Consider the following 13,010-nt stretch of genomic DNA (forward strand, 5'->3'; position numbering starts at 1 on the left):
TGTGCGCTTGAAACCTTGGCCTGTAGAGATTGGCACTATAGGAGGTGTGGCCTTGTTGGAGTGGGTGGGCCTTGTTGGAGAAAGTGTGTCACTGCGGATGGGGGGGGGGTTGCTTTGCGATCCCATATGTGCTCAAGCCATGCCCTATTGCCTGTAGAACAAGATGTAGAACTCTCAGCTACTTCTCTGGTGCTATGTCTACCTGTGTGCCACCATGCTTCTCACCATGATGATAATGGACTAAACCCCTGAACTGTAAGCCACCCCAATTAAATGTTTTCCTTTATAAGAGTTGCAGTGATCAAGGTGTCTTCACAGCTGCAGAAACCCTAACTAAGACAAACATCAAGGCTAATTTCATATCACCAAGATTTACTCTGAGGACATGAAAATAAACATAAGGACAGAGAAGGGTCTTTAACTTTTAACACACTAGCAGTCTGCTCCAGCCAGTCCTCACCATACGACCCACTTACTAAAAGGACAGTTGAGGGTGAGACATGGGAATACGGGACTGGGCAAGGCAGGCACTCCAGAAATCTAGAATAATCTGCAGAGTGGATAAAGAGACAACTCTGGGGATGATTGCTCTCTCACACACAGGAGGTGCTTCCTGCAGCTGGCCTCTCCTGCGAACATAGTGAGGCTGGTGGTTTCTTCCCCCCATGCCAACATTTCCTTCTTCTGTTTTATTCAGATGAAGTGAAGCTCCCTGATTCAAGCAAACCCTCATCGTTGCAAATTGCAACAGGGCAAAAGCAGGAAACATGGCCCCAGAGGAAATCCTGAGCCAAGTCAGAAAAGCTAAAGTTCCAAGATGTCTCTCCATTTCTTTCCCCTTCTTCCTCTCCTCCCTTCCTTCACAAAGTTAGAATTAAAACACGTCATGGACATATGAGAGTACTCATCTGTGCTAAATAAAGATGTCACATTCTTCCCAGTCAAAAGCAAACTTCATCTGACCATTGGCTTGGCCATGAGGACCTCCCTTCCCAGTGACACCTTCCAGCATGGACGGGCATAAACCAAGTGAACTACACCCGGATCCCTGAGGTCTTGCTTTGGTCACCAGGTTTATCTAAACTATGGCAGAAGCTTCACCCTAGGCACCTACATATGCATTACATCTGTGATCAGAGTGTCCTGTGTGAACTGCAGTGCTGAGGGACACACTACCACTTCTTGTGTGTGTACAAGAGAGTCCTCAAAGGCAGCCTGAAGAGCCCCTTCTCAGCCTAAGAAGGGGGCAATGGAACCCTCAGCTATCCTTGGGGGAGTCTTGTTCAGTTTGTCTGTGTTTGGTAAAACTTTAACTAAAACTAAGCTAGATCTGCAAACTTGTGGAGCCAAAAGCATGTCAAGGACACCCTCCTCTCTGGGGTCCTCCCTCCCACCATATATGGGATGTAGGCATCTCCCTAAGCTCACATATTATAAACTGATTCCTCTGTGAGCCGTATTGAGGTGGAGGTGAACCAACGCTGCTGTACTGGGAGTGGGCCCCTTGGAAAGACTGAGTTCTGCTTGCCCTGTGGGATACTTTCCAAGACAGAAAGAGGCAGTGAGGAGCCTGCATTTGCTCGTGAGCAAACCCCATGCCCAGCCTTCTTCCTGACCAAATGTGTTTTCTCTCTTTGAGAGCCTATCTCTGAAAGCATGACAAAGCTGTGAATGGCCAGCCTATCTCAGGAAGACGTTACCTTCCTCATCCAAAACGAAGCTGGAGGACACACCGTCCGTGTCACTGACAGATACAGAATATGTCCCCACGTCCACTTTATCTGGATTCTTAAAGTACAGCTTTGAACTGAAAGGAAAAGGAAAGGGGAGGGTTAGTCACCTCTGCCTACGGAAGCCAAAGGTTCACGCAGCCTCTGGCTGGCTACTTACTGATCTCCCTCAGTCTGAACCTCAAACCGCTCCTCATCGGCGATCTCTTCATAGGCCTTGCACCAGGTGAACTGGGAAGCGTCTGTCATTTCCTGGCAGTCAAACGCAAGGTAGATGTTGCCCTCCTCATCCACACCAGCGCTGATCTCCTTGGTGCCTATTAAGGATGGGAGGAAGGGAGGGATCCTCAGGAACACCGTGTCCCCCAGATTTCTTTTTCTAGAGAGTGGCTGGCACTAGCCAGGTGGAAGCCTGTTTGAGATTGTTCGTGTCATCAGTTTTACTTAATGTCTGTCCAAAATTGACCAAAGAGGCTTAGAAGAGCAAGCAGCCCTCAGGGAACTGGCTGACAAGGCCAGCTGCTGGCTGAGCTGATGCTATTTGTGTCCTCAAACTTCTACTGGCTTCCTCTCCAACACTCCAGAAACCTCAGGACTGCATCTCAGACTGACTGGTCACCCCCAGACTATAACCTGGACTGTCATGTTTACACTATTCCATAGCTCCCACACATTCTTTTTGCTCCACATCTGTTATTTTGTTTGTTTTTTTTTTCAGGAGAATAAGGGCTGCTATCTGTCTGGCACATGTTGACCAAAGTGAACAGCTGGCCTGATACCAGATATTCAGAATACAACTCTTAGAAGCTAGCGCTGGGGGTAGAAAGATGGCTCAGCCATTAAGAGCATTTTCTACTCTTTCAGAAGAATTGGTTCGATTCCCAGCACCCACTTAGCAGCTCACAACCATCTATAACTCTGGTTCAAAGGGCTCTGATGCCCTTTCAGAAGGTTTCTGAGAGCACATTCATAGCAAAACACTCATACACATAAAATAAAAATAAATCTTTAGGGGGGATGAAGAGGAGGAGGAAGAAGAAGAGGGTGTTGTATTGTTGATGGTAATGGGAGTGGTGGCAGTTTTGGCAAAAGGAGTCAAAGCTGGTAAGTGGAACTAAAGTCAGTGATATCGATCCTGGGTTACCAGGAAGAAGAAAAGGAGGAAAACATATACAGACGAGAGCAAGAGGCCCCAGGAATAAAACACGGAGGTCTCAGCTCTTGGCTCCATCACCTCCCTGAACCCAGGCACACAACCAACCTGAGTATCCTGGGAGCTGGTTTTAGCCCCAGAGATGCCTCTCTACAAGATCACCTCAAAGGAGTCTGATGCAGCCAAGATAGTGACCAATAGCTTTATAGGCATCTGACCTGACCCCAGCAGTTGCACAAACAACAGTGGTCCCCCTTGGACATCATCCGCTACGCCTAGAACAACTTCTCCGCACCAGGCAGACGGCCATATGCTCAGGGGCTTAGAGCAGGTGCGGAGCCTGGATGTAGCCTAACTTCTTCTGTCAATCAAGTTCTGCTTAAAGCATGTTTGAGGGACTTGTGGGGAAGAAAAGAAGAGTTCAGTGAGGAAGGGGTAAGCAGGTAGTGGGGTATATATAATCAAAGTGAATTATATACATGTATGAAGTTACCAAAGAACTTTTTAAAATTTAAAATGGTAGGTTACATATTCATGCATTTAAACATGCCTCCACCCATGCATACACATACATACAGAGCATGAGTGCTCTCCTCAAGGTCCCTCAGTGGGGTGACATGTGAGAAACTGAGAGGTGGGGACTCACCTGGCCGGGCCTCCACAAGCACAGGCTCCGACGTGTCTGACGGCTTCCCTGGTCCACTGGCATTCACTGCTCGAACTCTGAATACATAGGTCTTACCTTGCTGCAGGTCGCAGATCTGGAAATGACAGAAGAAACACGTGCCAGGGCAGACAGCGCCCAAGCTCACTGACGGAAGGAGTAGGTTTGGGTTCATCTACATTCATGTGTTTCTCTGAACACTGAGGTGCAAGATCAAATGTTATGGACTAGGTTACAACCTGGTGATGATGTTTAACATGGTTTTCCAGGACCAGATACAACTTAAAATGTGGTCTCTGGATGTTAGAAATGATCCTTTAGACACGCCATAATTGAAACAGTCTCTTCTCACGTGTATGCACACTCTCCCGCCAACCATACTCATTCAAAGGAGACAGCTTTCTGCTGCGAGCCTGCTCGGCAGACGTATTGCTGCCTATGCCTCCATCATTGCGCTTCAGTGTCTGGCGCGAACACCACCTTCCTTGCAAGAGGGTACACAGGCGTCTGTCTAAACCACATCAAGACAAGACCCCTGGGTCACAAAGGTAAGCATCCAAGAATGCAGGCCAGGGACTCAAAGACTCTGTCACACTGACCCAGAGACTAGAAAACTGCAAGTGTCAGTATTTGGAAAATGAGGGTGAACTAATTTACACTGTGCATGTGTGTGTGCTCCTGTGTATGTGTGAGTGTAGGTATGCAGGTGTATATGCATATAAATGCATGTGGCAATGCATGTGTGTATGTGTGCATACATGTGTCAGAGTGCTGGTGTGCATGTGTGGGATGATCTGAAAGTACATATGTGTATATATGTGAGCATAGCCATGCATCTGTGTGTTTATGTGTACATGGGTGGGAGTTCAAGTTTGCACGTGTATATACATGCATGCATGTGTATACAGGTATACAAGTATGTGTTCATGTGTGCACATGTGTAACAGTGCAAGAGTGGTACATGTGTGTTCAGACATGTGTGAGTGCTGATGTGAAATTATGTGTATGAGTGTAAGGGCAAATATGTATATATGTACATGTGTGCATACAAGTGCCTGCGTATGAGTGAATGTAGGCAGATGTATGTATGTGACAATGCAGCTATGTGTATACGAGCTCATGTGTGTACTTGTGTATTCAATAATTATTATTAAATAAATAATGTTAAAGATAAGCAATTACTATTAGCAATTACAGGAACTAGGTAAAGCAAATGTTGGGTTTGAGGTCTCGGCACAGAGTTAGATGCCCTCTCCTTGCCTTGGTCGGAGGATGGACCTCTGCATACAAGGGGCGTGGCCCTACAGTGGTGGCTGGGTAGGCTGCAAGGTGGGTCAGGGAAGAAACAACAAATCCTCACAACTTTCGGGCAGTGCTTGTGAGGCCAACACCACCTCCTTAAGGTGCTTTGCTGCCCTCTGCTGGAGCTTCCTGCCCTTGCGCTGTAGATCCTGAGGAACTCCCCTCCATGGGGGGTCTCCAGTGCATCTCTCACCTAGAGACTTGGGGCCAGTGAGCTAGGGAATCAAAACCAGGCATGTGAAAGGGGTGACAGTCACCTTTAAGTAGCGATTTGGAGTCGGTGCCTCGCTGGTAGTCTTCCACTCCCCCGAATCCTCTTCCTTAAAATCCACAAGATACCCAGAAACGGGACTGCTGCCCGAGTACACGGGGGCTTTCCACAGCATGACCAGAGAGGTGTCTCGGACCTCGCAGAACGTCAGGTCATAGGCAGGGCCTGAAAAGTCACTAAATCTGAGCACAGCCAGCTGAGCCAAGCCTAATTATCGTCATCATCACTGCAGTGACCCTGCCACCCTGGCAGGCCCCTCCCACCCCCACCACTGCAGTGACCCTGCAGCCAGAACAGGGGTCTCCTATTCCTACCATTCATGTCACCCTATCTGCTGGGCAGGCCCCTCCTACCCCCACCACTATAGTGACCCTGCCACCCCCACCACTGCAGCGATTCCCCTGCCGCCTTGGCAAGGGCTTCCCTCCACAGGCATAACATATATCCTCTTCACATCCACATCTCACTCTCTCTAGAAGCTTCCTGATGCTGGGGCTGGAAAGAGAGTCCAGCCTCTATCCCCTCCATCAGGTACCTGGACAATCGTGAGTAAGAACCAAGCAACACACAGTGCACATCACTCTCTCAGGCCAGCACGTGGGCATCAGAGAGCCAATGTGCAGAAATTGTTACCATCGCTGTGCTACCAACCTCCCAACATGCTAACACAGTCACAGTTCTCTCCAGAGTATCAGCAAGCCACAGAGTCTGGGGCTGACTCCCCATTCCCAGAGGAGCTCTTAGAAGCAAGAGGGGAGACGATGTTACCCAGCTTCGTCTTAATTAGATTTCAGTATACCCTGTGTGTGCTGTGAAAGCAGTTTCTATGAAGCCTTCAATAAGACTGGAGCTGGGCCTGGTGGTACAGACTTGCTATCCTGGTTACTCAGGAAGCTGAGGCAGGAGGATTAAAAGCTCAACGCCTGTCTTGGCTACAGAGGAAGTTCAAGCTAGCTTGGCATCTTAGTAAAATCCTCTCTCAAAATAAAAATAAAAGAGTAGTAATGGCACAAGTTATTAAAGGCACTGTAGAGCTAATATGGTCCCCGCTCTAACTGTCATAGACTTTTTTTTATTTTGGTGGTAGATAAATGAATCAAAATGTATTCAATATCAAAAATGTAAAATCCAATGTAAAGCCCCACAACTTCAGAATGCCTATAGACTTAGGGTCCAGTTAATTTCAGTGTGTGGTTTCTTTTTTATATCTGAGTTTTTAATATAAAGTTGATTTTTAAAAGAAAAGAAAAGGGCTGCCAATATAGCTCCATGACAGAGCATCACCTAGCTAATAGGAAACCCTGGCCTCATTCCTGGGGAATAAAAAAGAGATAAGGAGGCAGGGGAGGAGGAAAAGAGGAAGAGGAGATGAGGGAGGAAAATTTCTGTAGAGCTATTTCTAAGGGGCCCAACTTAATTTAATGAAAATGAAGAAAGAAAGAAGGGTGGGGCATATGGACATGGGAGAGAAAGAAGGAAGAGGAGGAGGAGGAGGAAAGGGAAGGAAGAAAGAGAGGGGGAAAGGGAGGAGGAAGGAAGGAAGGAAGGAAGGAAGGAAGGAAGGAAGGAAGGAAGGAGGGAGGGAGGGAGAGAGGAAAAGAAGGAAGGAAGAGGGGAGGGAGGTAATGGGAAGAAAGAGAGAGGGAGGGAAGGGGAGGAAGGGAGGAAGGATGGATGGACGGAAGTAAAGAGGAAGACAGGAAGGAAGGAAGGAAGGAAGGAAGGAAGGAAGGAAGGAAGGAAGGAAGGAAGGGAGGGAGGGAGGGACGGAGGGAGGAAAAAAGGAAGGAGGGAAGGAAGGATAGGTGGAAGTAAAGAGGAAGACAGAAAGGGAGGGAGGGAGGGAGGGAGGGAGGGAGGGGAAGAAAGAAAGGAAGGAGATAAGAGGAAAGGAGGCAGGACTTGTAGTCAGGACTTCAACAAGTGTACTTCTCAGAGCTGGGGCCCCTGATTCTCAACACCCTGGAGCATGGAGGATAACACAGGAGTGGGGACCTGGCCATCGGCTCTGCCTTGGCTTGGGCTAGGCTCATGGCTCCCTTCTTGCCTGGGACCTTTTGCCCTTATCTCCTCTTGGCTCCTTAGGAGCCCGTGTCCACAGTCACATCAGGGTCATATGTCAGGTGCCAGCTGCACATTGCGGACTGTGGAACACTGTCTCTCCTCTGTGCCCCGCCGCCCACTCCCTACTCAAAACCCCTTCCATGGCCATGCTCAGTTGCATGGGTCCAGTCTCACGGCCACATGCAGCCCTTGCCACAATCCACATCATGTAATGGCCACCTTCTCACTGTGGAAGCAGGTGACGATATCGTAACACCCACAAGCCCCCTCTGGCCAGACACGCTAATGGAGGGGGGCCTGCCAGGGAAGACTGTCTCACCGGGCTCTGGCGCCGTCCAAGCCTCACACTTGAAGTGCTCACTGGGATCCGACGGCTGCCCGATCCCAGCCAGGTTGACAGCAGCAATTTTGAACTCATACAATGAGCCTTCCGTCAAGCCTTCCACCTGTATGAATTTCGTTTCAATTAATAAAAGAGCTCAACACGGGGCTAACACACATAGGGGCAAAGGAGGACCCAAGAGGAGTTTGCAGAGAGAGAAGGAAATGGAATGAACCGTGCTGGAAAGTGAGATTAAGTCCTTTAAAGAGGCCGCCTATACCTAGTGTGTGGCAGTCATGACGCCAACGCTATGATGGTTTCTACCAGACTGATAATGGGGACCTCTGGGCAGGTAAGAGCTGAACTGAGAGGAAAAGCAATGCCCATAAAGAGTAAATCAGGAACAGGGGGAGCCAGCTCCAAACCCTGCTCTGTCTCTGCAAGCCCTGGGGTGGGCAGGACAGGGAAAGGGGCTGGCAGGAACCCTGACTCCAGTCCAGCTGAGTGATGCTGGGTGATGCTCTCAGCTGTAGTCACCAAACCTGTCCCCTGTAGTCACTACAGAGTCTACTCGCTCAGTTCAAGCGCTTGCTAACTTTCACGGGTTTTCAGGTCGCTACAGTCTCCAGTCTGCTCTGAGCTTTGGGGTCTCTGTCAGTCACAGGCAAGATCCTAAAGGAAGACCTTTGATCCGGGTCAGGATACTGATTTCCAAGGAGAGACCTTGGTGGCTATTCTGCTTTATTCCCCAGAGGACAGAGCCATTTCACCCTGAGAAGAAGCAAGTAGGTCCATTAGGGACACAGGCCCAATAAAAAGCCACCGGATGCTGAGGGAGAACTTGGCAAGGATCAATATTGTCACGCCAAATTTGAGTGTAAGTCACACACATCATTACATTTAAGTGCTGCAAATATAGTTTCAGTGTTACAAAATCATATTATAAACTGTATCATAAAGCAGGGTTTTCTCTATGATAGGTATCAGGCAGCTAAGACCTCACCCCAAATTCTAATTTTTCCAGTGTGTCTACTATAATCAGTCCTTATGTGCTGGTGATCAGGTGAATTCATTCATCACTGCTCAAATGAGAAATCAAAGACTTCGACAGTTGAATTAAGGGTTTAACTCCAGACCTGTCACTCCTTCTGCATCTGGTGTGACACACACTGGCACAGGAGATAGGAAACATGGGGATTTCTAGGAAAAGGAAGTGTGGTGGTTTGAAAAAAAAAATGGCCTCCAAAGGGAGTGGCACTATTAGGAGGTGAGGTCTTGTTGAAACAGGCGAGGTCTTGTTGGAGGAAGTGTGTCACTGTGGAGGCGGACTTTAAGGTCTCGTATATGCTCAAGCCACACCCAGTGACACAGATCACTTCCTGTTGCTTGTGAGTCGAGATGTGAGAACTCTCAGCTCCTTCTCTAGCACCATGTCTGCCTGCATGCTGCCTTGCTTCCCGCCATGACGCTAATAGACTAAACCTCTCAACTGTAAGTGAGCCACGATAGTTACATGTTTTCCTTTATAAGAGTTGCTGTGGTCACGGTGTCTCTTCACAGCAATGGAAACTCTAGCTAAGACAGGTGGCTATTGATAAAGAGTAGTGGTATCTCATCAGCACTTGCTCAACTAGATCCTTTCCCACCCCTAGCCCCCTCTGCCCACTCTGCCACCTGGACCAGGATGGGTTCCTAGGATGGACCGCACCATCCCTGCCAACTGGGTCATTAATCGACTATGAAGTCTGCTCAGTTCCTGACAAGGCCTCTTTCTTGCTTCTTAGCTTCCTAAGATCCATCTAGATCCAAACACCATGCCCCCCCCCCTATTTCTAGGATTTTTTTAAACAATGTCTATTTCAGGATCAAAGGACCCAAAAGCCAACTGAACTCTGAAACTCTGAACGAAGGAGTCCACCCAAAGGTCAGCAAAGGTCACTTAGGCAAAGGTCAGCAAAGGTCACTTAGGCAAAAAGCAAAGGACAAACGAAAACCAACCGTTAAAATCCTCTCTTTGACGGGTGAGGAGTTGACTTCGTGCCAATTTTTATGGTGTACTTCTCGCTTGTCCAGGTAGTAACCTAGGATGGCTGAGCCACCACTAAATTTAGGCACTTTCCAGCCCAGGGTCATGGAGTGGCCGTCACAGTTGAGCAGGGTAATCCCGTAGGGGTGAGAAGGGACAGCTGCGAGAACACAGAAGCATGACAGTCACTAGGGATCTATATTCTCCATCCCACCAAAAAGCCACCTTTGGAGTCCCAGGGGGAAACAGAGGCACAGGAACTGCTGTTCATTCCCCAGCCTCCTCTAAAGGGGGTGAGTTTAACAGTTGCCTGTTCCCTTCGTCTGTATCCATGGCTCTTTCTAAATGCAGCTTCAAGTGCCTTGATGATAGGACAGGGACCTGTTTGAACCTGGACGGAACATGGAGACAGGAGGTGCCCTCCATCCAGCCCCTGAAAGTGAACAAATCCAGCTTCCCACTCTGCATATGTGGAGAACGATAACCGTGTGGCCAGCAGGGGGCGTCATTATCCATTGTGTGTGTTTTAACTTCTTGGTCAGAAGTGAAAACTTCAGATTAATATGGGTACATAGCTCATGTTTCCCTGTTTGGACACCAGTCAGTGGGAAGCTGGGGCACACTCCTAAGCTTGTTGGGGAAGGTGACGTCCCTCTGGATATGGTGCCCTGTTTGATCAAAATAATAGACATTTTCAAATATTCGTGGATAAGACCAGGAAGAGACATGAAAGCCACATGGGCTTGTCTCTTTGAAAGCACATATTTCAAAGAGACAGTCATGACAGACAGGGAATATCCTCACATGAGTAAGGAGCTGTTGTGATACCTTCCATATTTAATTGCCATGGAGTTGACCTATTGCCAGTTTCCCCACATCGCGATTTCCAAGACAAACAGCCTCCTGGGAGGTGAGGACTCTGCAACAAGCCCCGCACCTACACCTTTGTCCCCTGGTGTTGGTCTAGGCCATGTGACAAGTATTTTTGATGCAGAGAGTACAGCCCTACACAGAGACAGAAGAGCCCATGAGCTACGTACTGAGGGCCGCCTGGACCTTGATGACCTCTGACTCCTGGGAGTTCTCGCTGGTCCCCACAGCATTGACAGCCTTAACCCGGAAGATGTACTGCTCTCCGGTGGTTAAGCCATGTACCACGAACCTGAGGAACACAGTCGAGAGTCACAAGGCGCAAGCCCTGGCTTGCCACTTCATACAGCTGAAGCATGCGTCACTGGGGCCATTCATAAAAAACTCTCACTTGATCTAAACCCAAGTTTACTCTTCCTGTAAACCACACCTTCATCCTCTTTTTCAGAGCCATGAGTTAATTCATTGTTTAGGGTGAAAAGGCAAGCAGATTATACTGCATTTAATGGAAAAGTCTGAGACCCGCCTTCAGTTTTTCATCTGGAGCCTCTCGAGACTGAAGCTCGGCCACAGCATCCGATTCCTCACATCTAAGAGGTCCATGCATGGGGCACTGAGTAGAGACCAGGACCTCGACTTCACACAGATCAGGCTGGAGTGTGGGCTTTGGCATCCACCAGACCATATGTCCCTTGTCATGTCCCTTACCCCTACCAGGCTCTGCTTTCCCTCCTGGGGAAGCACAGTCCTCACAGAACCACACAAGCATCAAGTGGAAAACAATCCAGAAGGAACTTGGCCCGCCTGCCTTGCACACAGCAAGTATTCGGGAAATTTAAGCAGTTGCTAGGAATCTATCACCAATATGATTTCAATACGGTAGTTAATACAACATCCTGTAGACCCCTTCCTGAGAATTTCTCATGGTCTTTCTCCTGTTGCTGGCAGTGGGCTGATAGAACATCTGGTTGTTATTCTTTTATACCCTCTGGGTTTTTACAATATGCCTTTTTAAAAGAATTATTTTTCAGGGAAGATGGTAGAGCCACCACGGACACCCTCTACAGCGGCCACTGACAGAGACTCCACCTTCCTGTGAAGTACATTGTGCAGAAAACACAGAGCCAGGCAACCCATGTGTCCAGGGCAGAGAACAGAATGGGTAGTCCAGAAGTAAAGACTCTGGCTTCCCACAGCAAATGACAAGTGTGGGGGCACTGACCAGCCAAGGGATATTCATTCCCTGTCCCACCCCTGTTGGGAGATGATGGATTTACCCTGCTGTGTGGTGAGGAGAGATGTTATGCTGACTCCCCCCACCTACAAATCTAATTTAAAATATTAAGGAAATAGCAGTGATAGTTATCGTGACATATCGTATACATATGTTTGATTACTGCACTGCATACCATGCATTTATAAGATCAGAATAATAACAGAAAAAAGTTATTTGCATCAATAGACAAGTTATCTCAGTGATGTGACCGCCTATCTCAAGTCAGCATGTTAGAATGCCCCACCCTGACACGTGACTAAACGAAGGGATCATGTCTATAGGGGAGTCACGGGCATTCTACTGTGGTTTCTCCAGTTCTGAAAGCCACGCCGTGTCTGCTACCTGCCTCTCTGACACTGGATTGGTTGGTTGCTAGGGGATGGGGGTGGCACCTGTTATATCCGATGGGTTTGTGGTTGCACGGCTCCCACAGGTTGGTTCCCGCCACACAGCAGTCCACGTAGTAACCCAGTAGGTCTTCCTCATGCTTTGGCCTGTCCCACTGCACCACAACAGACGTCTTAGTGTTCCTAGAGGCGAGCACCCGGCCGGGAGCTGACGGGACCACTGAGGGGGAGACAGGAGGATGGAAGCTGTGGTCAGAGTGAGGGTCATTCCAGAGAGCCACCTCGGTCCCCCGAGGAGTAAAAACCAGGGCTGAGTCTCTACAAAGACGTGAGTTCTGATGGAGCTGTGGGACTAGGGGTTCTTCCGGAGTCACATGACTGACAGGAAAGACATTACCACCGTGAAATCTTCATTTCCAAACTGCTGCTAGATAGAGATTTTAGTGCACGAAGGCTTTGCTTGATGGCCATGTTTGAAAAGACCCACAAAGACTCCCTCCAAAGACCCACACACACACTGATATTGTATTCCGGAGATACTCAATGAAATCACAGTTTAATCATCACATCTTCTGTCTTTCCTCTCCCCAGTGGGCTGTAGGAAAAAAAACTCCTGCCACTCCAGAGCCAACCACCTCCGACACAGGCCACTCCAGAGCCAACCACCTCCGACACAGGCCACTCCAGAGCCAACCACCTCCGACACAGGCCCAGTGTTTGTTAATTATCGTCACTTTGTGCGTGTGTCATTAACTAAAGGAAAAGGCCACGGCCTCTCCTCAGAGGCTACAGGTGTGACAGTTGTGGTCCTGGGTCTGATTTCTCAGAGTCTGGGTGACAGTACAAACAAACAAGCTACAACCCAAAGAGGACCTGAAGGCAGGGCAGGTCTCTACCCCCAGTGCCAGCTCACTGTCATCTCCAGCTTTTGTAAGATGTGGTACAAAGGAGAAGGGGTACTCTGGGCTCAGAATGAGAACGCCTA

The 13,010-nt window shown here is 48.6% G+C and overlaps 1 protein-coding gene across 1 annotated transcript in view; it reads right to left on the bottom strand.

Moving 5' to 3' along the window:
* Myom2 (myomesin 2) overlaps window positions 1-13,010 on the bottom strand; it is a 58,576-nt gene that overhangs the window by 16,229 nt on the left and 29,337 nt on the right. The window contains exons 15-22 of the mRNA XM_038328146.1: window positions 12,071-12,245; window positions 10,573-10,694; window positions 9,505-9,692; window positions 7,504-7,630; window positions 5,107-5,285; window positions 3,530-3,644; window positions 1,891-2,047; window positions 1,701-1,807 (exon numbers count right to left, since the gene is read on the bottom strand). Of these exons, the coding sequence (XP_038184074.1) occupies window positions 1,701-1,807; window positions 1,891-2,047; window positions 3,530-3,644; window positions 5,107-5,285; window positions 7,504-7,630; window positions 9,505-9,692; window positions 10,573-10,694; window positions 12,071-12,245 (1,170 nt within the window). The remainder of the gene's footprint in view (window positions 1-1,700; window positions 1,808-1,890; window positions 2,048-3,529; window positions 3,645-5,106; window positions 5,286-7,503; window positions 7,631-9,504; window positions 9,693-10,572; window positions 10,695-12,070; window positions 12,246-13,010) is intronic.

This window comes from Arvicola amphibius, chromosome 4, assembly GCF_903992535.2.
Source record: "Arvicola amphibius chromosome 4, mArvAmp1.2, whole genome shotgun sequence".
Classification (NCBI taxonomy): Eukaryota; Metazoa; Chordata; class Mammalia; order Rodentia; family Cricetidae; genus Arvicola; species Arvicola amphibius.